Source organism: Crocuta crocuta, unplaced genomic scaffold, assembly GCF_008692635.1.
Source record: "Crocuta crocuta isolate KB4526 unplaced genomic scaffold, BGI_CrCroc_1.0 scaffold123, whole genome shotgun sequence".
In the NCBI taxonomy this organism is placed as follows: Eukaryota; Metazoa; Chordata; class Mammalia; order Carnivora; family Hyaenidae; genus Crocuta; species Crocuta crocuta.
In genome coordinates, this window is record NW_027528865.1 from 2,181,332 (window position 1) to 2,206,031 (window position 24,700).

At 57.9% G+C, this 24,700-nt stretch overlaps 1 protein-coding gene across 1 annotated transcript in view; it reads left to right on the forward strand.

Annotated features, from left to right (window-relative positions):
* The window catches only part of CDH4 (cadherin 4), a 132,038-nt gene that overhangs the window by 9,557 nt on the left and 97,781 nt on the right, over positions 1–24,700 (forward strand). Inside the window, 1 exon segment of the mRNA XM_077756301.1 lies at positions 8,800–8,973. Within this exon segment, the coding sequence (XP_077612427.1) occupies positions 8,800–8,973 (174 nt within the window).

The following is a 24,700-nucleotide window of genomic DNA, read 5'->3' on the forward strand; positions in this document are numbered from 1 at the left end:
TCTCTGCGTGTCCGAGACCCAGGCAGACTGCTGGTGGAGGGCTGCCCCCCTTCCGGAGCCTGGGCTCGCAGCCACAGCCCGGTCCACGCCCCAAAGTGCGTCTCAAGGGAGGAGCAAAACTTTCCAGACTCACGGCATCTTAAATGCCAGTTGGCGTGAAGGGCACAGTGATCCTTCTCATTGGTGGAAGGTGCGTCTTAGCTTCCTTGTCCATCTGCGTCTCGGAGAACAGCCCTCGGGGCGAGGGTGACATTTTCCCGTCAATCCTGGCCTGCGGTGAGCAGGGGGCACGGGGCGGGTGGGGAGGGGATCAAACGTAGATGATGCTTCAGGCTGTGAACGGCCCTGAACAGGTGCCTGGGTCAACCCTTTCCTTTGCAGAGAGGGGTGGTGATGGGGCGTCTGCAAAGCCAGCGAGAAACCCCATGATGCTGCCCGGCCAGACCCAGCAGGAACACCTCCCTGGGCACCGAGTCAGCAAGACCCGGCTAGAGTGAGCCAGGAAAGTGCGGGTGGCTTGCTGGTGATCCACACGGCACCGTGGGCACCAGACGGCACCGTGGGCACCAGATGGAGGGCCGCTTCCAGGCACGGCTTCTGGGGAGGGAGTCGGAAAGGTCCCAGGTCATTCCCTGGTTCCCTGGGGGAAGGACGACAGAACACTGCTGAGTCCCCACCAGACGCCTCCCTGCGGTGGGCTCTGTTCTGTGATGGGGCCACCCCGGGAATGGGGGGGCTGCTGACATGTCCAGGGCTCAGGAAAGTGACATGTGAGCTGAGCCCTAAAATATCAGAAGAAGCCAGCGCTCCCCAAGGAGGCCTCCTCCGCCCCGGCTCCTCCCTCCTCTGGTGAAACCCCTCTGTCTCAGCACAGCTGGGCCTGGGCTGCAAGGTGGCCACACTCAGGCTTCTCTGCGCGCGGCCTCCCTCAGGTGGGCTGAGATGGTGTGCACACATGCGAGCGTGAGCTCTGCTGATGTGCACGTGCCGGGGTGTGTGCCGCTTACCCACGCCCCAGGGCCTGCAGCTCTGGACAGAGCCGGTGTGTGTGTGTGTGTGTGTGTGTGAGCGTGTGTGAGCATGCATGTCAGCATGTGTGTGAGTGTGCATATTGTGTGAGCGTGCGTGTCAGCATGGGTGTGAGTGTGCATGCTGTGTGTGAGCGTGCGTGTCAGCGTGTCAGCCTGTGTCTGAGTGTGCATGTTGTGTGAGCGTGCATGCTGTGAGCGTGCATGCTATGTGTGTGTGCGTGTCAGCATGTGTGTGTGTTGTGTGAGCATGCGTGTCAGCATGTGTGTGAGCGTGCGTGTCAGCATGGGTGTGAGTGTGCATGCTATGTGTGTGAGTGTGCGTGTCAGCGTGTCAGCCTGTGTCTGAGTGTGCATGTTGTGTGAGCGTGCATGCTATGTGTGAGCGTGCCTGTCAGTGTGTCAGCATGTGTGTGAGCGTGCATGCTGTGAGCGTGCATGCTATGCGTGTGTGCGTGTCAGCATGTGTGTGTTGTGTGAGCATGCGTGTCAGCATGTGTGTGAGCGTGCATGCTGTGTNGGGGTCTCCAGTCCCCGCTCCTTGGTGCTCGGATGACGTCCCCGTGAGCGTGATGTCCGCACACACCGGCTGCCCTGCTGGCTGCGCCCTCCCCCCGGCTCCAGGGTTCATGTCGTGTCTTCACGGCAGGGGGGACAGGGCTTACGGGGACAAGAGTGAGCTTTGAGGTGTTCTCAAAGAGAGACGTGGCCTTGACGCCACTTGGGAGCAGCACACGCCTTCCCAACAAGATGGCGCCGACCGGAAGAGTCCCTGAGCAGCCGACACTGAACTCTTTCCCACGGGGACGCTCACGGCCCCCCGACCTCGGCGGCCTGCTTGGCCCCAGGTGGGAGGGGTGTCAGGACCGCCCTCCGTGTCTACACTCGCCCCAACCAGCCACAGGGCGGAGCAGAGGGGGGACAAGGGCCAGGCCCCGCTGCAGCTGCACCTCCAGGAGCCCCCCCCCCCCGTCAGGTGTGATCGGGGACGGCACCAGCCCCTCCCTCCCTAAGTGCCCTGGGAGTGACTGAGCCAGCCCCCCCCCGCCGCCATCACTAAGACTGTCCCCCCAAATAGCTACCTGAGGGTGTAACCACGCGGTTCTGTTCAGGAGACTGCACTCTCCGTGGGAATTTTCAAAGCCACCTCCCCCCCTTCCTAGAAGAGATGGGAAGTCAGAAGTACCATCGGGGTTCGAGGGGGGAGGCAGCGCCTTCTCCCACGCAGCAGGGCTGCGGACTCCGCTAAGCGCCTCTCAGAACCAAACGCACGCGGACGTTCGTGTCGAATGGCTGCCATGTTCTCTTTGCTGAAGAACGGAGATGCATCTCCGTTGTTTTATTTTCTGTTTGTTAAATACTGTTTTACTTCGTCCAGCCGTAGCTGCCATGGAAACCAGCCAGAAGGCCGCAGACACTACCCTAGTTAAATATTTTAAATACACGTGCCTGCAGGCAGACGGAAAGTACCGGTTTTCCAATGCGCATGGAAAGGGAAGTAGGAGATGGAGGAATAAACTACTGGTATAGACTTTCGTGCCTCTTCTGTTAAGGATCTGATCATCCTCGGCGGAGAGCAGTGCCGGGTTTGACGCTTGGGGGCGGGGTGGGGGGGGCGGCGATGGTCCTTTACAGCCGCACCTGTAACCCAGAGCGGGCAGGAGACAGTGAAATCAGGAGGGGCGGTGAGCCAGAGGCGGAGGCAGCTCGGCTGAAAGGAAAGAGGTACCGGAAAGAGGTCCGTGCGGTTGTCTCACGGTGGAAGGAATCTGAGGTGTGAATCATCGGGCGGGTCAGCCGAGGACCTGAGGACAGGGTGGGATGGGCTGTCGGGGACGTCAGGCTGTCTGCCATCTGTGACCCCGTCCTCCGGCGCCGGGGCGGCTGGGCCCTCAGAAGCGCAGTCGTTGGGGTCTGGTCTGCGGGGACGCTGGGGCTGTTCCCGGGTCTGGGCCGCCTCCCCGGGGGCAGGGACTTCTGAGCCCGGCTCCGCAGAGTGTCGCACGCTCCCTCCCACCGCACTTTGCGGAAGCGCAGTCAGGCCCTGCCCCGAGCCCTGGTGTGACGGGCCCCTCCCTCTGCCTCGCCCCTTGCGGCCCTGCCTCTAGTGTCCGCGCCTCTAGGAGGCGTTTCTCCACGGCCGCGCCCTGCGGGGCTCCTGCTGGACTCCCAGTCCCCCCAGCGTGCCCACCGTGCGGACCCCACCTGCAGAGCCTACTGTGTTGGGCCAGGAAGGGGTGCGGCGGGACCTGCCGTCTGCATCCCTGTCACAAGGAGACAGGGACCGCTCACCGCCGGATGCCCACCTCACACCAAGATGGCAGGGAAGTCGCCCAGGGAAGGCACCTGGAGGCTCTGCACCGAAGGCGGGTGCTTCATCACTTACGCTCCCTCTTTACCTTCACCTCTGAGGTTTCACGAGTCAGCCGTTTACTTAACAGCCGGTGCTCACACTTGGCTTAATAACTCTATGCCCCTAACGGGTGAATGGTTGGATAATAGAAGAATATGATGAATTATAACTTTCTGCATGTCAATTGGAGGTGTGGATGATTATAGCCTTCCCCTGACACGATTTTTCTCTCCTTTTTCAAAAAAAAAAAAAAGGCAATCATTTAAATCCTGCCTCAGGTCAGTTTTGCATTATTCACCTTCACTGGTGAATTGATGATGGAGAGAAATGACCCAACTTCTCCCTCATATTGAGGAGTCCCTGAAGACCTCACCTGGGAGTCACACTCAGTTACACTCATAATCAGACACAGGGAACAATCCTCTGGAACACGGAGGGCGGGACTGGGTGGCACAGAGCTGCCGAGAGCGCAGCAGAGTAAAGTGCCGATTGAGGGGCCGGTGGGGGCTACGCCCACATGGGGAGAGTGCCACGTAGGTGGCTGTCGGGGTGCAGGCTTGGACGGGCAGGGTTAGAGGGTGGAAAGCATGCTTTTTTCCAACATGCAACTTGCCCGTGAACTTGGGGGCCTTGGTCTCGCTGAAATGGAAGGCTGTTGTCCTTGGCAAGATGGCCTTCTGTTCTCGGCCGTTACCTCCCACCTCTCTCCCTAAAATAACAACCTCGGTGCCGAGTGCGAGGGCCGAGTCACGCTGTCCCTGGGAAGAGAGGACACCTGTCTCTGGGACGGGCCCAGCGAGCCTGCTGGGGGAGACCCCGCAGGGCCACACAGGCTGGTCTGGAAGGAACTTAAGGCTACCATCCCTGGGTCCCCAGGCCCCCAGGTGCCACAGACCGTCTGCAAAGGGACCGGCCCCACACCCTGTGCAAACACGGATGCCATTCTGTCTCCTTGAAGTCAGTGTTCGCGGATGCAGGGAGTCCAGACCCCGGCCGGCAGGGAGAGGACACCTCCCCAGGTCGTGGAGTGAAGCCGACACTCCAGGGGGGGCCTCAGCCCCCACCCCACCCCCCACCTGCCCAGGTGGCTCCAGAGCGCAGAGCTCACCCAGCCCTGTAGCCCGGAGACCGAGGCCCTCCTCCCTGCACCGGGACCCCCGCCTGAGAAAGTCCCCCTGCATCCTGGTCCCAGAGCTCCATCAGCAGCACCGCCTCAGCACGGAGCACTGCTGGTTTGGACTCGCTGGGGAGAGGCGATCGGAAACGAGAAAGACTTTGTGAATAAAAGCTGATGAAGAAGCAGCAGATTTAGGGCTTCAGGAGTGAGGGTTTGGCTCTGTGCGCCTGCACCGCGAGGCTGGTCTCCCCAGGCGGCCGGGCTCCACACCCTTCACCCGCCCCTTCCAGGAAATGTCCGTAGGTGCGCGGGTCAGGGCGAGCTGTGCCTGGGGCACCTGGGCACCAAGAGCGTGCAGCCCTGAGCAGGGGTGCGGCTGGGGTGTTCGGAGGGGAGGGGAGGGTGGGGCTGCACCCGTGCGTCCAGGGAAACCAACAGCCTAGGTACTGAGGGGACTGGTGAGTCCCCCCCCATCGTACCCTAAACCAGGGCCTGGAGCCCATCCCTCTGGTGGTAGTGCCCTGCCCACCTGGGGGAGACCACTATGGCAGGCGGCGTGCCAAGCTCAGAGCCAGAGTGGGCTCTCACCCCTGCCCGTGGCCGCAGAGGGCTCTGGGCTGGGCCCATCTAGGGCCACCAAGCCCTGCTTCCAGGGTCTAGGAAGTCTCCTCCCTGGGCTGTCTCCCGCCTCCCCACCCACCACCCTGGCTCGGCCCCGCCCCCACTACCAGGCAATTTGGACGAAATCATTCGCCTCCTTGTGCCTCAGTTTCCTTACCTGGGCTATAAGGTTATGGGACAGGCCTGAGCCCACCTCCCTCACACCCACCCTCTAAACACTCGGGGCTCATTCCAGGCCGAGCCGCCACCCCCAGGTGTCCCCGCTAAGCCCCCCACCCTGCCCTCTCTGCGCCGCTGGGAGTCCAGCCCAGCCTGCAGAGCGCCCTCTGGCGTGACTCCTGGGGCTTCTCCCGGCTGTGAACCTGACAGTAGGGCTAAAGCTCCACCATCTGCCCAATGCCCTGGACGCCAACTTACCACCCACACTGCCCCTGGTAAGGGCTGCTCCTCCAACAGAAGAGGAAGCAAGGCTTGGGGACACGTGGGGCAAAACAATTACTGGCCGGCCCCCCCCCACCCCCCCCACTGGCTGCTGGAGGGAGGGGCTCCGGGCCCTGGATTAGGGTGCGATGGGGCGGGGGCACCACCAGAGCCTCCCCTCCGAACAGCCCAGCCCCACTTGGAGATGAGTTTGGTTGGGTCCAAAGGCCAGTCCATCAGCAGGGACCCCCCCAGCCCCCACCAGTAACGACGTTTCTAGCTTGGATGAAACTGTAAAGACCCGGCGATGGGGTGTGGCCAGACTATCATGATGCCAGGCTGTTGGTGAGAAAATTGTAGTGTTATAAGCATGCACACAGCGTGCAAACACAGTGTGTACACATGTATACACACATACTTATGCACACGTATACGTGTGTGCACATACACGTATATCTGTATGTGTGCGTACACGTACACACACGTGCCCATATACACCTGTCTGCGTTCGCGCACATATAGAACTGCTAGTAACAGCAGCACAGAGGTCACGCTCATACCGTTGTCCAGCACCTGGGCATCACGCTGGGAAAGTCTGCAGTGTCATCCGTGAGGAAGGAGTTCTCAGAGTAACTGGAAGCCTTACTCACACCTCGTGTACGTGTGCGTCAGGGCTTCAGTGCCGTGTTCCGAGTGCGCCCAGGACTAGCGCGTGTCCAGAACAACATGCTTCTTCCGTCTCCTTTGGGGGAACTGATAATCTGCACTAACGTTTCTCCCCGGAGACATGGGCGTGTCTTCCAGGCTGAGGCTGCACGGGTCTGGCATTGATTTTCGCCAGATTTTGTTATTATATGTGTCTCACAGCTTTAAAATAGTAGCAAATATGTGCAATTTATTTAAACAACACTAGGGAAATTAACGCCATGCAACCTCATCCTAAGCAAATGAAGATTAAGCTGTTCAAAAAACAAAACAAAACAAAACAAAACAAAACCCAGCTTTATGAAAACTCTTTAACATCCTGAGCCTGAAATACCAAGAACTCAGGTGAGCTCTCTGCCTGCCCGGGCCCAAGCCTTACGGGTGGGGGCAGACCTGTGTTCTCTGCACCGTCATCAGGGGGGAGCCATTGGGGCAGGGGGGCCACAGATGGCCAGCACCCCCTCCCCAGGGCTGTGCTTGTGGCCGGGGCTCCCTGGCATCTCCTATAAGGCCCCCAAGTCCGACAGGCTCCCCCCACGCTCAAGAACAAACACCAACCATGTCCCTTCTTGGGAGGCAGGTGAGCCAATGCCTGCGAGTCGGGGAGCCCCCAGAGAAGCCACATGGAGGCTCCTTAACACAGGCTGCAGGCATTTCTCCGGGAACATTGACTTCTGCCCAGCCTCCCGCACACAAAACTTGGGGATGGGTAAAGGGGACGTGACCTCCCAGGCAAAGAGCCTCGCAGTGAGGGGTGGCACTCAGCCAGGTGCTCTGGTCTTGAGGTCTGACTCCCAGATTCAAATCCTGTCCCTGCCCACTGAGCTGTGTGACCTGCTGAAGTTACTCAGCCTCTCTGAGGCCCCTCTGTGCCTCCGTAGTAAAGTGGGGTTGAGGACACGTCCTGCTGAGCCGGTGAGGGGGGTTTAGGTGGAGACTGCGTGGGGTGCTTGGCGCCCACAGGCGTCAGCTGCTCATGGGCAGGGAAGGAGGCTGTCTGTGCCGGGCCGTGAGGGGACGGTGTGCGGCCAGGACTGTCCTGACTGTGGTTCTGTGAACAGCAGTCAAGGCCACCGGGGATGTGCGCACCTTGCGAGGCCCCTTTCTGACGAGGGTGGGGAATGGTGGACGAAAGGCTTGTGGTTTTAGTTGCTGCAAACACTCGACTGTAGGGCTTAGGCCGTGAGTCCGCTGGGGCCTGGGGGTGTCCCAGAGGGGGCCTCTCCTTCCCCTGTGGCTCGTCCAGATGGGATTGCCCGTGGATTCGGGAAGAGTTTCCCTTTTCATCAAGTAGGCCGTTTTGTACACATGTATTTAACTTGTTTCTATGCAGCTTTTTTGCAAAAAGAAAAAAGGGGGGGGTCAAGGTCCCGTGTCCACAGAAGCCAGGGCTCAGACAACCCAGGACCATCTTGCTGGGCCTGGAGCTAAGGCAGAGGGGGGGACCCGCCGCGGCTGGAGTCGGGTGGCCTGTGGCCAGGAGCCGTGGGCTGTCCCTGGCCAGGCCTGTCTCGGCCTTGTGAGCTGTGATGTGCAGCCGACTCAGATGCAGTCAGACAAGCACCAGCCATGAAAACAGTGCTGAGGCCCCTTGAAAATGAGCATGGAGGTGGCGCACGCATAGACGCCACGCACGTGCGTGAGGGTCTGCTGGCTCCTTTAATTATACAAAGTCATGTATGTTGTAATATTTAGAAATATAGAAGAAGGTAAAAGGAATAAAGTAAAATTGCGTGAAGCTCACTGGTGATCAGAGAAAACAAAAGTTTCCATTTTGATGTTTCCTTCCAGCCTTTTCTCTGTCCTTAAGCACACGCACGCACGCACCCGTGCACGCGCACATGCACAAATAGGGATTTCTTACATGTAGACTCTGTTGCCATTCTCAACCTACCACTATTTTATGGACATTTCTTCATGTCCGAATCTTCAAAGGGTAGCTTTTAATGACTATGTAATACCCCAAGGTACAAACATAGCATCATGCATCTAACTATTATTTAGGGGCATCTGGGTGGCTTGGTTGGTTAAGTGTCTGAATTCGGCTTAGGTCATGATCTCACGGTTTGTGAGTTTGAGCTCCATTTCGGGCTCAGTGCTGACAGCTTGGAGCCTGGAGCCTGTGTTCAGGTTCTGGGTCTCTCTCTCTCTCTCTCTCTCTCTCTCTCTCTGCCCCTCCCCTGGTCCAACTCTGTTTCTATCTCTCAAAAAGGAATAAACATTAAATAATATTAAAACAAAATAAAAATAAACAAATAAACTGTGTTTCCTTTGTGATTTTCCCCATCCTTCAGGGATGTGAAAGCTCTGGTCCACCCTACTACGGATTCTTCCGTGCTTGAGGTTTCTTCCCCCCACGTAATTCTGTAATCCACTGTGCTACAAAGGTGTCTTGCTTGATTTTTTCCCTAACACTCAGCCACCTTCCCAAGCATCATCCAGTCTTTCTGTGTTGATCTAGGACAGAACAGATTCTCTGAACAGACGCCTTCTCCTTGCGCAGAACTTAACCAGACTTCTCTGACTCTTCTCTCCCCCTCCGACCGACGCTGCAGAAAGGGAAGCCGAGCGCAGGTCTGGCCGCCCGGCAGCCTCCCAATGACACGCTGCTGCCGTGGCCGCAGCACCACAGCGCCAGCGGGCTGAGGAGACAGAAGCGAGACTGGGTCATCCCGCCCATCAACGTGCCGGAGAACTCCCGCGGGCCCTTCCCCCAGCAGCTGGTGCGGGTAAGTGGGGGCTCTCCTGCTGGCCGGGGACGGTTTGGGCTCAGACACCTGAAGGGCAGTCTCGTCCTCCAGGGAAGGCATCTGGCTGGACTTGGGTCCTCTGGCCTGTGCTGATGGAATGGGGCAGGGTGGTGACGCGGGGCATGGCCTTTGACCTCTGACACCTTTCTTTGCTCACACTCTTTTCCAATTATGACTAAGACACTGGATGGTGGAAAGACGGTGTGTCTGTGCTGGCGTTGATGATGATAGTGGGAAGCCAGAACTTGGGATGGAGGCTGTGACCCCAAATTGGGTGCTTTTGCGGCCCTTGGGGGGGGGGGTTGCTCCTTCAGTCACGTGCTCCCAACCCCCTCCCCAAGGGTGCTTCGCCTGGGAGGAGGGAAGAATCAGTTTTGCAGATTTGCATTTCAGTAGCCAAGGCCATCAACTAGCGTTTCCTTCTTCCCTGGAAGAAAATTGCACCCGGCGCGGATGGCCAGGCGCCCTTAACTGGCTCCCGGTCCCTGCAAGAGCCCCCTGGGCAGGCGCCCGCCTTCCCCGCTTCGCTGCTCCCACTCCGGGAGGGCGTGGGTTTCACCCGCCGACTCGGAGCAGAGCAGGGGCCCCCCGGCCACGCCCGCCACACACACGCAGCCTCCACAAAACCCCACGGACAGGCGCTGCACCTGATGCGGTGACTCGCAAGGGGACGGTGTACTCATCCCCAAGCACGGAGCCCCTAAAACCCTCGGGAATTTCCGCTGGGAGCGCTGGAGGGTCTTTTGATATGTTAACTGGAACTTTTGGACTTTTGGAACTTTTGGAACTTAGGACTGGGGACTGGTTGCCGGTTGCCAGGGGAATGGAGTTGGCGGCCTGAGGCCTTACTTTCAGCCCCGCCCCCAACGCCTGGGAGGGGGCAGGGCCGGAGGTCGAGTCCCAGTCGGCCACCAGGGGCAGTGATCTAATCAGCCGAGTCTGTGCTGAAGCTTCCAGGAAAACCCGGAGGGACCGGATTGAGAGCCTGGGGTTGGGGGGGACGGGGGCGGGGGGGGGGGGGGAGCCTGGCCCTGTGCGCGCACCGTCCGCTGTTCCTGAGTCCTGCTCTATGATGACCTAGCGAGTAGACGTGCTCTGAGCAAGCGCAGGGTCGTGGGCACCTCCGGTGCACAGCCCGTGGTCAGGAGCACAGGAGGCAGGCCCTCTGGGTGGGACCGAGCCCCTCCCTGTGGGGCAGACGCTGCTCTTTTGCGCAGCTCATGTCAGGATAAACTGTGGCTAAATGGTAGTCACCCATGCGGTGTGGCAGAGCTGCTTGTGGGGAAGCCCCCATCCTGGGGTCAGAAGGGTGGCCTGTGTGATGGTCGCCTCAGGGTGCAGGGGAGATGCAGGAGAGTCCTTCCAACCCTTGGGGAGAAGCCGCCCTCTGACCTCAGCCCCCCCCCACCCATGAGATGGGGCCTCAGGCTTTCAGGAGAGCCTCCAGCCCTTGTGTGTCCTGACTGTTCGGAGGTAACTTTGGTGCAGGCACAGACTTGAGCGAAACCCTCAAGACGTGAACCCCAACCTAGGGGTAGATTCCCAGGATCCCGTGCTCAAGGTCAGTCCGCCGACTCCAAGCCACCGACAGGAGGAGGGTGCTGCTGACTTAGTTCTGTGGCCCCACGTGGGGACCCGTCGCGTCTGACCAGCACTTGTCCAGCTGCCTAAGGTTTCTTGCTGGGGATTCATTTGTAATACAAGTTTATTCTCGGAGGAGATTTTCTTTTCGGTCCCAGCTGCAAAACTGGCATTGGTTACAAGGGAAGCTGACTGTAAGGCAAACATAAGGCCAGGAAAACAGAGCTGTCGATGTCTGGCTGCACAATTGTCACCCTCAGAGCCTGAAGCCTGCCCGGGACTTGTTTCTAAGGGAGGCGATGAGCAAACACCAGTGTTCCAAAGAGTCCCTAGGACCCACAGCTTTCTCTCCAATGTCATCAGGATGGAAAGCAAATTGGAAAGGGAGCACGTTTTTCATCACGTGATTCGGTCTTATTTAAGGCCCTGTGCCTGTACTACTCAAAAATCAGCTTAATGGGAAGCGGTTGCTTTAACTCAGGGGTCGGCAGCTTCTTCTGTAAAGGCCAGATCGTAATGATTTTTGCAGCCAACCAGGTTCAGTTTCAAATACCCAACTCTTTCTCATATGAAAGCTGCTGTAGGCGATATATAAACTATCGTCGTGTCTGTGTTCCAATAAAACTTTATTTACAAAAACAGGCACTGGGCCAGATGTAGCCCGTGGGCCCTAGTTTGGCAAGTGCAGATTCAGCTCATTTCCCAGCGTCTGGGAAGGTCTGCCCTGGTCCACCTCCCGGCACTTGGCAGGAACTTTACAGTGAGTGTGCGACCTTGTACCGAGTGCCGAGGGCTCAGGTCTGCTCACACACCGCAGGGCACATGCGTGATGTCAGGCCGCATCCTGGCACTTCTGGAATGTTCTGCTGCGCCCATCTGTACACAGGCTGTGAAGGTACCGGGAGAGGAAGCCACTGTAGGCAGAGCCCCTGACCCACAAGGACTCTCAGCGTCCATGCCCTCCAGGGTGATGGAGAACAAGACACTTCTGTACTTTCTGCCCGAGGGACCCGCCGTGGTCTCAGGGGCTGATTAGTCAGAGCTGGAGGCAAAAAGAGCGAAGTCCCACCCACCAGCCGTGCACTCGGCTCCGACGCGGCCGTGGCCATGGACGTGTTGACGGGGCGGTGACACAGGGACGTCCGTGTGCCCTGATGGGGGCCGTGCTGCGTTTCCATCTGCACAGCCGCAAAGCGGGGGGCTGGCGCCGTGCCCTGTGCACAGAAACCGTGCAGGACTGGGCTCGGGAGCACAGCAGAGGGCAGGTACAGAGCCCTGAGGACCCCCTTGCCGCGGACACGTCTGACCTGGACACGGGACAGGAAATGGGAGCGTGGCCTTAGGTGTCCGTAGCCCAACCTTTCCGTCTCCTGGCCTCTCTGCCCCGTGTCTGTGTTTTGGAGCAAATCTGCCCTCCGCCCCTCAGACACCCTGACGTGCCCGGCAGCCCCCGTCGGGAGGGCGGGCAGCCTCCACGCCGGGCACGGCTGCTCAGAACCGGGCTGTGAGCTGAAGGATAGGGTGACGGTTTGTTCACTGACTGCTATAAAGGTGTTCCCAGAATTTCAGAACTGAGCACAAGAGAGGTTATTTCCTGCTCCTGTGAAGGTCGTCAGGAGGAGGGGCCCCTGTACCATGGTCACTGGGGGCCCAGAACGCTAGGCTTGGCCGTGGCGTGCATCGATTTTGCCTGAGTTCCATTGGCCAAAGCCAGGCATGTGGCCGTGTGTCGTTGCAGGGGACACGGGGAAACGTGGGCCAGCTGTGCGGGGGCGGGGGGGGAGGGGTGTGAAGAAAGGCTGTCTCTGCTCCTGGAAGGTTCCCGAGGTGAGAGCAGGTGTGTCCTTTCCTCTGTGACGGCTCCGCTCTGCCCGGGAGACAAGACGAGGGGTGGCCCTCGGCCAGCAGCCAGAGCGGACTCACCAGCCCCCCAGCCTGTCTTCCTTCACCCCACTGTCCCGCTTCGTCTTCCCCCAGCACCTAGTACCACGTGACTTCTGACTGTTACTTGTGCCTCTGAGCACCGGCCTCCTGTGCCTCTAGTCTTGTAAACAGTAGGCACCTCATTTGTGGGATGAGCGATGGAAGCAAGCCCAATGGTGGGCGCTGTCTGGGCGCCTGTCGGCTCACACACGGCGGTGGCCGCGGCACCGGGGTCCCGGCAGAGTCCCAGCCCCGCCTGGCGGGTTTCAGAGTTGCTCGTGACGGTGGAGCACGTGCCCGCAGGACGTCCCGTCTGCCTCCTGCCTCCGCTGGCAGACGGCCTTCCAAGCAGAGCCAGGATCTTATGCAGAGACGGGTCTTCGGCAAATGGAAAACAACCTCCATTACAGCTTCTGTAAGAGATTCGCCTTTTCCAAGTGGACTCCCAGTGATCATGTAAGAACTCCGCGCAGAAGCGCGCACACACGTGTGCACTCACACCCCACCCCACGTGATAGCACACACGTATCACACCCACACTCTCATGTGCTCACTTCCTCCCCCCTCCCCCCGTTCCCCCATTCAGTTCTTACGTAGCCCAGGCAAGGGTTTGGGGGTGCTTCCTGCCCCTGTCTCTGTCTGCAGGAAGTTGATGAGCTTCCTGTCCCTGTTTTGGGGGAATTTGCTCCAGAAAGAGGCCCTAGTCGCAGCAAATGTGAATACAGCTTGATGGGGCTGGGAAGCCGAGCGAAGAGCACTTTGAGGTTCAGCGGGGATCAGCTGCAATTCTGTGCTCATTAAGGCATTTCATTCTGATAAAATATGTTAAATGAAAAACTGGGCGGGAGAGAAGCAGGCAGAACGTTCTTCCCGAAAAACTACTGTTAATTACAGGCTTTTTCCTTGGAAGGACTAGCAGCGGTTCCGCGGCGCAGGGAGAGTGAATAGCTGACTGGGTGGGGGAGGGCCCTGAGGAGGGAAGGCTGGCCACACGGGCTGCGCTGCCGGAGCGGGCGTGCGCGCGGGCGGCATGGACCGGCTCCTGCGGGAATTAGACCAGTTAGACCACCGTGGAAATTTGTGTGGCGGGAGCAATACGGCCACATCCCCGAGGCAGCGCTCCGACCTCCGGGCTGTCCCTTCTTCCCAGAAGAAGGGGAGACATTCACAGGCCGGCTGATCCCCGGGAAGCTGGAGGGAGACCCTGTGTTCTGGGAATGGCAGGAGGGGGCCTTCCCTGCTCCCGAATTCCAGCTCTGGGCTCCGGAAGGAGCGGTTTGGGGCCAGCCGAGGGTGCCAGGCACCGTGCAGGCCCTGGAGATTTGGAGGGAGAGGACTAGAGCGCCCATCCCACTTCGAGGGCGTGTGGGCAGCCCGCCCGCTGCCCGTGATTCAGAATTTGGTCCCTTCGCTACCGAGGTTGGGGCTCCTGCGCGTGCACCTCAGCGGACGGTTTTGAAAAACCACTTGCTTTTCTAGCATGCGTGTTCGGTTTGACTTCTGGCAAGATTCAGAATCAGGTTAAAATCAGACTTTTAAGAAGTCTGATAAAAATTCAGAATTTGTTAACTTGAGAGGTTGTCCGGGGCAACTGTAGGAACGGGCGCAAGATGATGAGGAAGAAGGCCCCGCTACCGGGAGACGAGTCCTTTCATTTTGGAAGCTGGTATTTTAACAGACAGGAGCTTGTGCAAACCTGGCCTCGGAGCAAGGCCTGGGAAGGGGGCCTTCTGGAAGGAGATCGTTACATAATCGCTCAGCATGAGGGGGTCCCCGCGGAGAATGGGGGGAGATGAGCGGGAGGCCGTTTCTAGAGCAGGGAGCTCACGAGAGCACGGCTGCAGGGGCCTCGGGAGGGCTGGCGGAACCTGCGTCCCACCTGCCAGCCCAGGCGAGCTGAGCGCACTGGGCTGCCTCACATCTTCCATGGGGAGTTTGGCTCCTCTTCTGGGTACAGATGCTGCGTTGCTTCATATCCGACCACAGACATTTCCTGACCTTTGTGGATGAGGACAGGCGGAGTCTCTGCGGAGCTCCGTGAGCGACGTGTCCTGGGCTGGGGTCTGCGCTGTGATGTGTGACGGGGACACGGTGAGTCACCCCATGTCCGGCCCAGGGCAGACCCTCCCTAGATGTTGACCAGATGCATGAAAGCATTTGATGGAGCGAGCGGCCGTCTGACTGCGTGCTATCCTGCGAAACGTCTGCTGGGTAACCTCGTGCTATGGTCCTCACTGCATCCAGCTAGCAACCCAGTTCCTGGCTCTTGGAGACACCCATTCACATATGGACAACCAAGTGATCATTATCCACCATCTCACGAAAGTCAAGTGACCTTTTAATTTTTCTTAACATTTATTTATTATTGAGAGACAGAGCATGAGCAGGGGAGGGGCAGAGAGACGGGGAGACACCAAATCCAAAGCAGGCTCCAGGCTCCGAGCTGTCAGCACAGAGCCTGATGCGGGGCTGGAACTCACCCACCATGAGATCATGACCTGAGCCGAAGTCAGATGCTTAACTGACTGAGCCCCCCAGGCACCCCGTGAGGTGACCTTTTAAAACAAGGTATGTGTGTGTTTCCCCCCGTCTTCTGTTTCCTCAGTCTCCGAGACAGGGTGTCACTCCTTAGCATGCCACACAAGACCTCATGATCTGTCCCCACTCCTTTGCACACCCAACTCCAGCCATGCTGGGCCACTTGCAGCTTGAAGACTGATCACCCTTGGTTACCTGGACTCCTGTGTGCAAGCTCTTCCCTCAGCCTGGAGGGCTGTCACTGCACTTGGACCTCGCTGCCTCCTCTGAGAATACCCCACTTCTCAGGACCCACACAGGCCCTCAGGACCAGCCATGGGGGCCATGACACCCCTGTTGCCTGCCACTGTGGCAGAGTTTTTGATACTGTTTTATCACTGATTATTGATCTTTTTCCCATGAGACATAAAGGTCCTTGAGAAACAGTACACCTGTCAAACACAACCTTGGGGACAAAGTAGATGTCATTAAGTACTTATCAAATGAGTGAATGATACAGCTATTGTGCCCTACTGGTTACCCTTTGAAGATTGTCAGCTTTAACATACAATCCTTGAAAGGAATTACTTTGGAAGTTCTACTTCTGGTAATGGTAGGGTAGTGTATATCAGACTCACACTTCTGAAATAACAACTACAAACTCGGCAAAATAAATGTCTTTAACTATTTGAAGTTGCTGGAGAGTGGTCAGTAGTCGACAGGAACTGAAAGGAGGAACCAGCACTGGGTGAGATCTTTTTATGTGGCTTTCCCTCTGTGATCCCTCCTCATCCCACCATCGACGGGCAGCTTGCTCCTATGCAGAGAACCAATCTTGCTGGTCAGAGGAGTTGGAAGGTGGGGTTTAGAACTGACGAAGCAGCAGAATATGAGGGGACTGACCCTATAAAATACGCAGCCACAGATGAAGACTTTCACATCTCTGCCCAGCCAGGGAGCTGTGTGTGTATAAGGGAGACTTCAAAGAACCCAAAAAGCAATAGCAAGAAGATTAAAAGAACTGAGCAGAAGTTTCAACTGCTGTCTCCTGTGAGGAAAACAGATTTAGATTTAGGTCGAGCCAAGTTAACTCCCTGCCTTAACAAAAATCAACACCCTTCAGAGAAAGATAACAGAACCAGTCTGTACAATGTATCATTCACAATGATCAGCACACAAACAAAAATTACTAGACATGCCCTCATGAAATAGAAAGAAAAGAGAAAGAAGACAAAATGTAACCATTAATTAAGAGGGAAAAACTGTCCACAGAAGCTAACTCTGGGATAACTTATGTTAAAATTACCAGCTAGACTTTTGAAATATATGGATATGTTCAAGGACTCAAAGGAAAACATGGTCAGAATGAATGAATACATGTGGAATCATAGCAGGAAAAAATGGAAACTAAAAGCATAACCAAATCGAAGCGGTAAAACTGAAAAGTACAACATCGCTAATAAAAACTTGCTAGATGGGCTTCCAAGTAGATTGTGGAAGGCAGAAGAGCCACCACATTTAAAAACAAACCAGGGGCACCAGGGTGGCTCCGTTGGTTGAGCATCTGACTTTGGCTCAGGTCATGATCTCACAGTTTGTGAGTTCAAGGCCCACAGGAGGCTCGCTGCTGTCAGCACGTGGAGACTGCTTCATATCCTCTGTCCCGTCTCGCCATGCCCCTCCCCCACTCGCACCCTCTCTCTCAAAAATAAATAAAACGTTTAAAATAATTAAGAAAATAAAGATAGACCAGCATAAATCATCAAATCTGAAGAACGGCAGAACACTGAAACACAAAATTTCAGCTGGACAAGAGAAACAGACTTACAGAACCAAAAAATCTATTGAACCACAAGTAGGGTAAATACAAAGAAAGCCGAATCTTGATCACAGTCAAACTGATGAAATTCAAAACCTCGAGAGAAATCTTGAAAGCGGAGGAAAAGACACAGTCCGTCAGAGGCAACGGCAACAAGGGTTGGCTTCTGTTTTGGAGGCCAGTGGGCAGTGGAAAGCCATTTTCAAACAGCTGAATGAAAAACACTATCAACCAAAAATTCTTATCCAGGGGGAAAAATGTCCTTCAAAACTAAAGGTGAAATAAAGACATTTCTGATCAGCAAACGGAGGGAATTCATTGCCAGCAGACCCAGAAGAAGTGGCAAAGGGTGCTCTTTAGGCTGAAAAGAAAAGATACAGATCGGAAATCTAGATCTGCAGGAAGGGATGGAGAACACAGGAAAAGATGATTTGGGGGTTAATATACATGATCGTACTTTCTCTTAACTTACTGAAAAGACAGCTCACTGTTTAAAGCAAAGGCGTAGCGCTATATTGCGGCTTTATCATTCATAAGATCTAAAAAGACAGTGCCATCAGCTGCTTTAATAGTCACCGGAATGGAAGGAGCCATTGACCGAAGGAAGGACTGACTGACTCCAGGACTGATTGACCGAAGAAGACGTTCGAGGGTCGTCAGCTCGTCCCCAGTGGAAACGTGCCTCCTTAGAGGAGTTTTAATGACCTGGAGTGATGTTCTCTCAGCAACTCCATGGCTCCTTCCGCAGCGAGTCCAGGTGGTGCTCCCGCTTGCCCGTCGCCGGCCACGTGGCGTCTGCGGCTTTCGCAGCGCCCCGCGGGCTGCCCGCCCCAGTGTGGGCTCTGAAAGCGCGGCCCCAACGCAGACACACCACGCGAGGCCTTCTGCAGCCTCTGTCCAGCCTCCCAGTAATTATCCATCGTGTGGAGACCTGAGGGACTTCATACTGTCTTTGCTAAAGCCGGAGGGACCCGAGGAAAGCGGCCGTTCACCGGCTCCGCGGCCCTGGATTCTGTGATTTAATCAATTGCGTGAGAAAATCGTGCAGATCCTTTGTGTGTACTGTTCCCTCGTCGGAGCAGAAAACGTTCCCCTTCCTGAACTGCTTTAATGGTTATATTTATGCAGCTGAAAGATCTTTAAGAAATGAAAGTAGAATCAAATCACTGCAAATGCTCCGATAATTTATTGGAGGATATTCAATTAGAATATATTAATATTTTAGATTTCCATCATCAATTTAATATTCAGAGATTTGATTTAGTCATTGAATCACTGTAGCGTCCTGTGTGGGTAGGTGTTTAGGGCCAGCACTCTGAGCACCTGCCGTGAACGGATAGCTCACAGCAGACATCATCTGCAAATGTGGGTACAAGCTGGGGGTTCCGTCGGGCCTCACTATGGAGGCCAGAGAGGAGGTCAGGCCGATCAGAGTTCAGAATATTCTGGAACTCGAGGAGCAGTGCCCAGCAATGATGGGAGGGATGGCTGTGCGCCTGAAGGCTGCATCCCGCCTGGCTGGCGGGTCTGGTTCACTGTTCCTGTCCTCCTCACTTAGCTCCAGGACAATTTGGGTGTTGCCAGGGAACTCCCCCCGTGCCCCCCATCTCCTCTGGCTTCCCCGGGGCTACTGTAGATGGGACTGGTCCTCAGACAAGTGCCAAGAGGCTGTTGAGTCCTCAGAGCGTATGGGGTAAGGCTGCGGGTGGCCCTCTCCTGGGTAGGGCCGTCCTTCATTCTTGTAGGAAACGGTTACAGGGTCGTGGTGAAGACTGTCAGTTCATTCATCACACACTCGTTAAGGCTTTACATACAACCTGAACACCCGTTCTGTGCTGTTCCAGGTGCAGAGGGTACACAGAAAACGGATGAGACAGAGGCAGGCGCCCTGGAGTTTATGTTCATGGGAGAGGGATAAGTAAACTATTAGGGGCCGGAGGGTGTGGGGTGCGGTAACCGAATAATCATGGTGATGTAGAAGGGAAGAGCATTTGGGCAGGGGGACAGCAAAGTCTTAGAGGAAAAGCCAGGAGGTCAGAGTGGCTGAACGGAGACAGCCAGAGAGGGGGAAGGTGGCGAGCCTTTTGGAGAACCACAGGTCCAGGCCGTGAGTGGGGCGTGCGGCTGTGAGGGTCTTGTTTTACTCTGAGACCCAAGGGTAATGGGGTGAGGCTTAGATTGACCAAGACGCCTCCAGCAGCCACTCAGGGCCCAGACAGCGTGGCAGCGGCCTCGTGAGAGGCCCCTGCAATGATCAGCGCCCTTGCCTGGAGGTGAACGGAGTTGCAAACCTTGACAAGTCCTTTTTTCCTTCGTTACGTTTCCATCTCAGTGAAATTCAAGATCTGGGGTCTGCTGCTACTGTGGGACTAGAAGACCCTTGGGCTCTCCCCGATCTGAGTTTGGGCTCTGAAGGGCTCTGAAGGGAATGAGGTCACCCTTGCAAGACTCTCCACCCCCACGCATCCCGCCCTGAGATCCCAGAGCGTGGGGTGCTACGTGCAGATTCCCAGGCCGTGCCGTCCTCGCTGTCCTGGAGGAAAGGTGAGCCGCTCGGGCCTCTGCTCTCCCAAGACTCAGGCTCAGTGCCTCCAGCCCTGCCTGTGCCCACGAGGACCAGCATTTAGACCCAGACCAGGGGCTCAGCAGGCGCTCAGGCTCCAGCACCACGAGCTGCCCCCATGTCCCCCCAGACCCAAGGGGCCCCGAGACTCGGAGTGGACAGCTGAGCAGCCCCCAGATGCCGTGCAGGTGATGGGCTTCCTTGTCACACCCTGACTCGGTCCACGCTCAGGCCCTGGAGCACGGAGGCCCTGGCGGCCACCTGGTTTCCTCCTGTTCCTCGGAGCGTCACAGCAGGGCCCTGGGCGTGTCCTGGTGTCCCAGCGGCCACCAGCCTGATGTGGGTTGGCACCTGGGCCCCTCCATCCCTACGTGGACCTGGCCAGCTGGTGTGAATGGTGACGGGACCCCACCAGCTCTGCTGAGCCTGGCCCCCACCTGCTCTGCCGGACTCCAGTCATAGGCCTCCCCAGGCGTCCAGCAAAGCCCTGCTGCGCACGCGCTCGAGTGCACTCGTGGGCCCTCCACACACACACCTGGATTTGCACCAGGGTGCTGTTCATGACGTGACCCTCAGCCCATGCAGTAAGGAGTTTACTCCCATGGGCAGGGACTGAGGCTCAGAGAGGTTGAGTGATGCGTCCAAGGTCGCACAGCCAGGAAACAAGAGAGCAAGAGCCTCCCGCCCCGCCCCTGTGCAGGTGACTTAACAGCTCTGGCCTGAGGACAAGGCCTTGCCACCTGATGCTTTGCCCGCAGCTCGGGGCTGTGCCTGAGGACTCCTGGTGTGGGCTCTCCACCCTGCCCCCATCCTGCAGCCCTGAGGCAGAATAGACCAGTCCGCCTGCCAGCTCCCTGGGCCCCCCAGAGTCTCCATTTGGGGGAGGGCGTGGCTGGACTGGCCATGGGGACACAGCTTTAGCTACGCGCTGGGTCTGGGGGCTGCACGGGGGCTCAACAGCCACTGCCAAGCAGAGCCTTGGAGCCTGAGAACCGGGGGAGGTGGGAAAATGCAGGGCCGCCGAGCAGACGCCGTTTGCAGGGGCTTGTGCTAAAGTGGAGAAGGTTCTGCTTCGCCGAGAAATTGAGTCTCACCTGCTCTCCCCAGTGGTGGGTGACAGGCGCACGCTGCTGGGCCTGAGCGCCATATGGCACCCGCTTTAGCGGCTCCACGCCATGTCCCGGCGGAGGGCACCCTCCCTCCCTCCCGGCTTCAGGGAGATGGGGCCCGGCCAGGGGCCCACGGGGGCCGCCTGTGTGTCCTGCGCAGGGCTCACCCCAGGGCCCGGCCGCACTGGTGGAACGCTGGCCACACGAGTCCCTCCTCTGTGCGCTGGACGGACGCCGATGACCGTGGGGAGTGTGGCCGTGCCCAGGGCACAGGGCGGTCGGGAAACAGGCCCGAGCCTCGTGGCACATCTGCGCTGCTGCTGCTCCACGGCCCAGGTCTCAAGTCCAGCAAGTTCTGGCTTCCGGGGAGCTGTGACCACATTGAAAACAAAACCCCGGGGGCTGGACGAGAATGACGGGGTGCCGGCCTCGCAGAGCCCGGGCTCTGATCAGGAAGGTTGGGCGGGGGCCCAGGCTCCCAGTCGGACGGTGTGCGCCCGCCTGCGGCTGCGCTGAAGGAATGTGGGTGACGCTGGTGCTCCGCCTTCGTCCCCTGGAGGTGCCAGTCCACCCGGGAGGCCGGAGGGGATGAAGCCCTTGGGAGTCCACAGCGCGTGTCTCTGCTGCCCCGTTCCCCCAGCAGCTGGTCCCCAGCCGGCCCCAGCCAGAGTTCAGGGTGGCCCTCAAAGCGCCCCTCTATCCCGTGGCACCCCAGGACACACAGTCCCTAAGTGTCCCCTGTGATGTGAGCTCAAGCAGCCGGGACCAGCTGAGCCGTGTGCACCTGCCGGCCCAGAGTCCGGGCTCTGCAAGCGGCACGTCAGTGTCAGGCGCCTCCCGCACCTTCCTGGCCTCCACCTGCACTTGAGGTGGTCCCGCCTCTCGCTCGCCCTCCGCCGCCTGCTCTGGGGTGAGTCCCTCCCTGGCCCCGGCCTCCCCTGGACACACGGGTCCCAGCACCTCCCACCCTCCTCCCTCCTCCCCCACGGCTCCTCCTCTGGTACCTCAGGGCTCTTCCACAGCAGCAGGTCACAAGGCTCCAGGCTCCCAGTACCCCTGTGCTGAGTCCCTCTGGAGGCCCATGGGTTCCCCAGGAGGAAAGTGACTCATCAGAAAATGCTGGTGTGGTGGTGCTGAGGGAACCCTCTGGAAGTCAGACTGGATGCACCACACACACAAAGCACTTCATCCCGGCCCCTTGCTCCTGGGGGTGGGTACTCACGGGCGCCGGCAGCTAGACACCGGGGGCCCTGGACGGCCTGCCTCCTTCCCCTTGGAGAGGAGAGTCTCGGGCCAGACAGGGAGGCAGGGCTCCCGTGGCCTGGGGTGCTGGCCGCAGTCTCCCAGGGCGGTGGCCATGTTTCCTGGGCCTGGCGGCTGCAGAGCACTACAGCTGCCGCCTCTGACCCGGCTCTGCTCGTCACTGACCACTGTCTGTGCTTCCCTGCGAAGCCAGCAGCCAATGGCAATTAGCTCTGCTGACCCTGTCTCGTTGGGAACCAGAGGCCAAGAGCTAACAACCTCCATCACAATCAAGGGTCCCCTGAGATCTCACTGGGCTCCAGCCCCTCCCTGAGATCTCACCGGGCTCCAGCCCCTCCCTGAGATCTCACTGGGCTCCAGGCCCTCTTAATGCATATTTTTAAAGGTTTTCCCCTTATGTTCAATGTGTACTAGTGGCTTGTCAGAGCTGTGGGATTGAGGATTAATTTTATAGTTGCTACATTTCTGATCAACTGTTACTTATAATTAGCCCCTATAAATGTTTCTAAATAATCAGATAATATTTGAATACCTTAAATAAACTAAATCACGGCCTTGTTACTTCAATCTGGAAATCACACTTAAATATAAGCTATCAACTGGGGAACTGACGGAAGCAGACGGTGTGTGGGGCTGGCTTCCGTGGGGATTTCATTGGCTCCCCACTGTTTCACTCGGCCTGGGGGGCGGAGTTAAGTCTGTGTCCGAATATGAAAGGATTTATTTTAAATACTCCCACGAACATGAGAAGAATTCGAGCGAACTACGGTATTCCTGAGGCAGAATTCTCTGGAGGCTTGTGGGGGTCCCCCGTGCTGTGCCCGGCCAGCACGTCCCAGTTCGCGCGTGGCCCTCTGTGGGTTCGGGAGGGCGAGCCCAGCACACATCCATCCGAGGGACACGCCTGGGGCTGTGGTGAGAGGGGGGCTGGTGGGCGGGGGCTCGGAAGGTGCTGGCAGAGCCTTGGGCTTCAGGGCAGGCGCTTGGCAGGCCGGGTGTGGACGGCTCCACGGTGTGCCCACAGGGCTCCGGCCTAGAGGCAGGTCTGCTGGGATTTCCTGTCCCATCTCACGCCTGATCAATGAGCCCTTTAGGGACCCCAGGCCTCAGAACCTTCTGGCATGTGGGGGCCTCGCTGCTCACAGGTGGGAACGACCAGGGTCCCCTCTGTGGCGTTCCCAGGGCCCATCTGTGCCTCAGGCCTGTGTGTGCCCGGGAATGAGGCCCCCACACGTCGTTACTGGGGCAGCGGGAGGGGCGCTGACCACCTCTTCCCCGCCAGGCGCTTGGGGCATCGTGGGGCTGGACCTTGTCGTCCGTGGAGGCTGGGAAAGCCCATGTTGCCACATGAGGTCAGGCCTCAGGGCCCCGGGAGGTGGCGGCTGCCGGGGACCTTGCCCACCGTGGCCCTGAGTCCCCGAGGCGCTAGCAGAGAGCAGAGCAGACCCCTGCACCCTCCTGGTCGCGGGGTGGGGGCATCCGCTACGATCCGCGGCAGGTGCGGTCAGAGCTACGGCCCTCGGAGGCCTGACGACCCAACTCCGCCCCCCCACCCGGTGTCTGTGAAACACAGAAGGGCTCCCAGGATGCCTTGGTTTCCTGTGGCTGATGTAGCCACAAAATCAGTGACTTAAAACAGCCCACATTTACCCTCTGACGGCTCCAGAGGCCAGAGTCCGAGCCCCGTTCCTATGTGTCAAAATCAGGGTGCCTGCAGGGTGGTGGTGTCCTGCAGGCTCCTGGGGAGTTGTTTCCCCATCTCCTCCAGCCTCTAGAGGCGCCAGCGAGCCTCGACTCCTGGCCTCTCCTCCGTGGTCAGGGCCATCTTCCCAGCTCTCTGCTTGGTCTCCACCTCTGCCCACCGCTGGAGCCAGACCTGCCTCTTCCTGCTTCGTAGGACCTGTGACTGCATCTGGGGACACTGGGTGACCCAGCGTGACCTCCCTCTAAGCTCCTAAACTGTGCCTTGCCTGCAAGCCGGTTTCTGCCACGTAAAGTGACATTCACGCGGCAGGATTAGGGCCTGGGTGTCTCTGAGGACATATGCCGCTCATCAAATGCCCAAGCGGATGCTGCGGGTCCCTGTAAGCGGGGAGAGATGGAGGTGCAGCCTGGTCTCTGCCCCCTTCCCGCCGGCGACGCCCTTCACCCCGTCCTCCCGAAAGAGGATGCTGACGAGAGCTGAAGTTTATTAGCCCCTTGAGGAGCCAGCCCCTCCCCACACAGCCCTGCTCTGTTCAAGCCCCTGTGGAAGGAGGAGCACCCTCTGACCTGCCCGTGCTCCCCGCAACAGCCCTGAGAGCCTACGGTTCTCTCGCAAAGCACGGAGCTGGGCTTCCAACCCAGGGCGCCTGGGGGCTCAGTCAGTTGAGCGTCTGGCTCTTGGTTTCAGCTCAAGTATCGGTCTCACGGTTCATGGGATCAAGCCCCCCATCAGGGTCCTTACGGACAGTGCTGAGCCTGCTTGGGATTCTCTCTCCGTCTCTCTCTGCCCCTCTCCCCCACAAAAGAAATAAACTTTAAAAAAACCCACCCTCCAGCCACCCCACTGAGCGTAACCAAGAACCTCGTACAGGTTGCTCGTGCCTGGCTAACGGGTCATGTGCCGGGGGGACCGACGTCCCCAGATCCGTGGGTGCGGCCCCACCAGCCCTCCTTCCGCCGTCTCAAGTCAGTTATAAAGAAATGAGTCTGGGCCCTTGGGCGGCTCAGTCATGCTCTCACGGTTCGTGAGTTCAAGCCCCCACATCAGGCTCTGTGCTGACAGTCCGGAGCCTGCTTGGGATTCTCTCTGCCTCTCTCTCTCTCTCTCTCTCTCTCTCAAATAAAATAAATAAGCTTCAGGAAAAAAGAGAGAGGAATTTCTTCTGCAGAAGAGAGCTTTGAAGGAAGAGTTACCTAGGGGAGGAGACTGGCGTCCTCTGTTGCAGG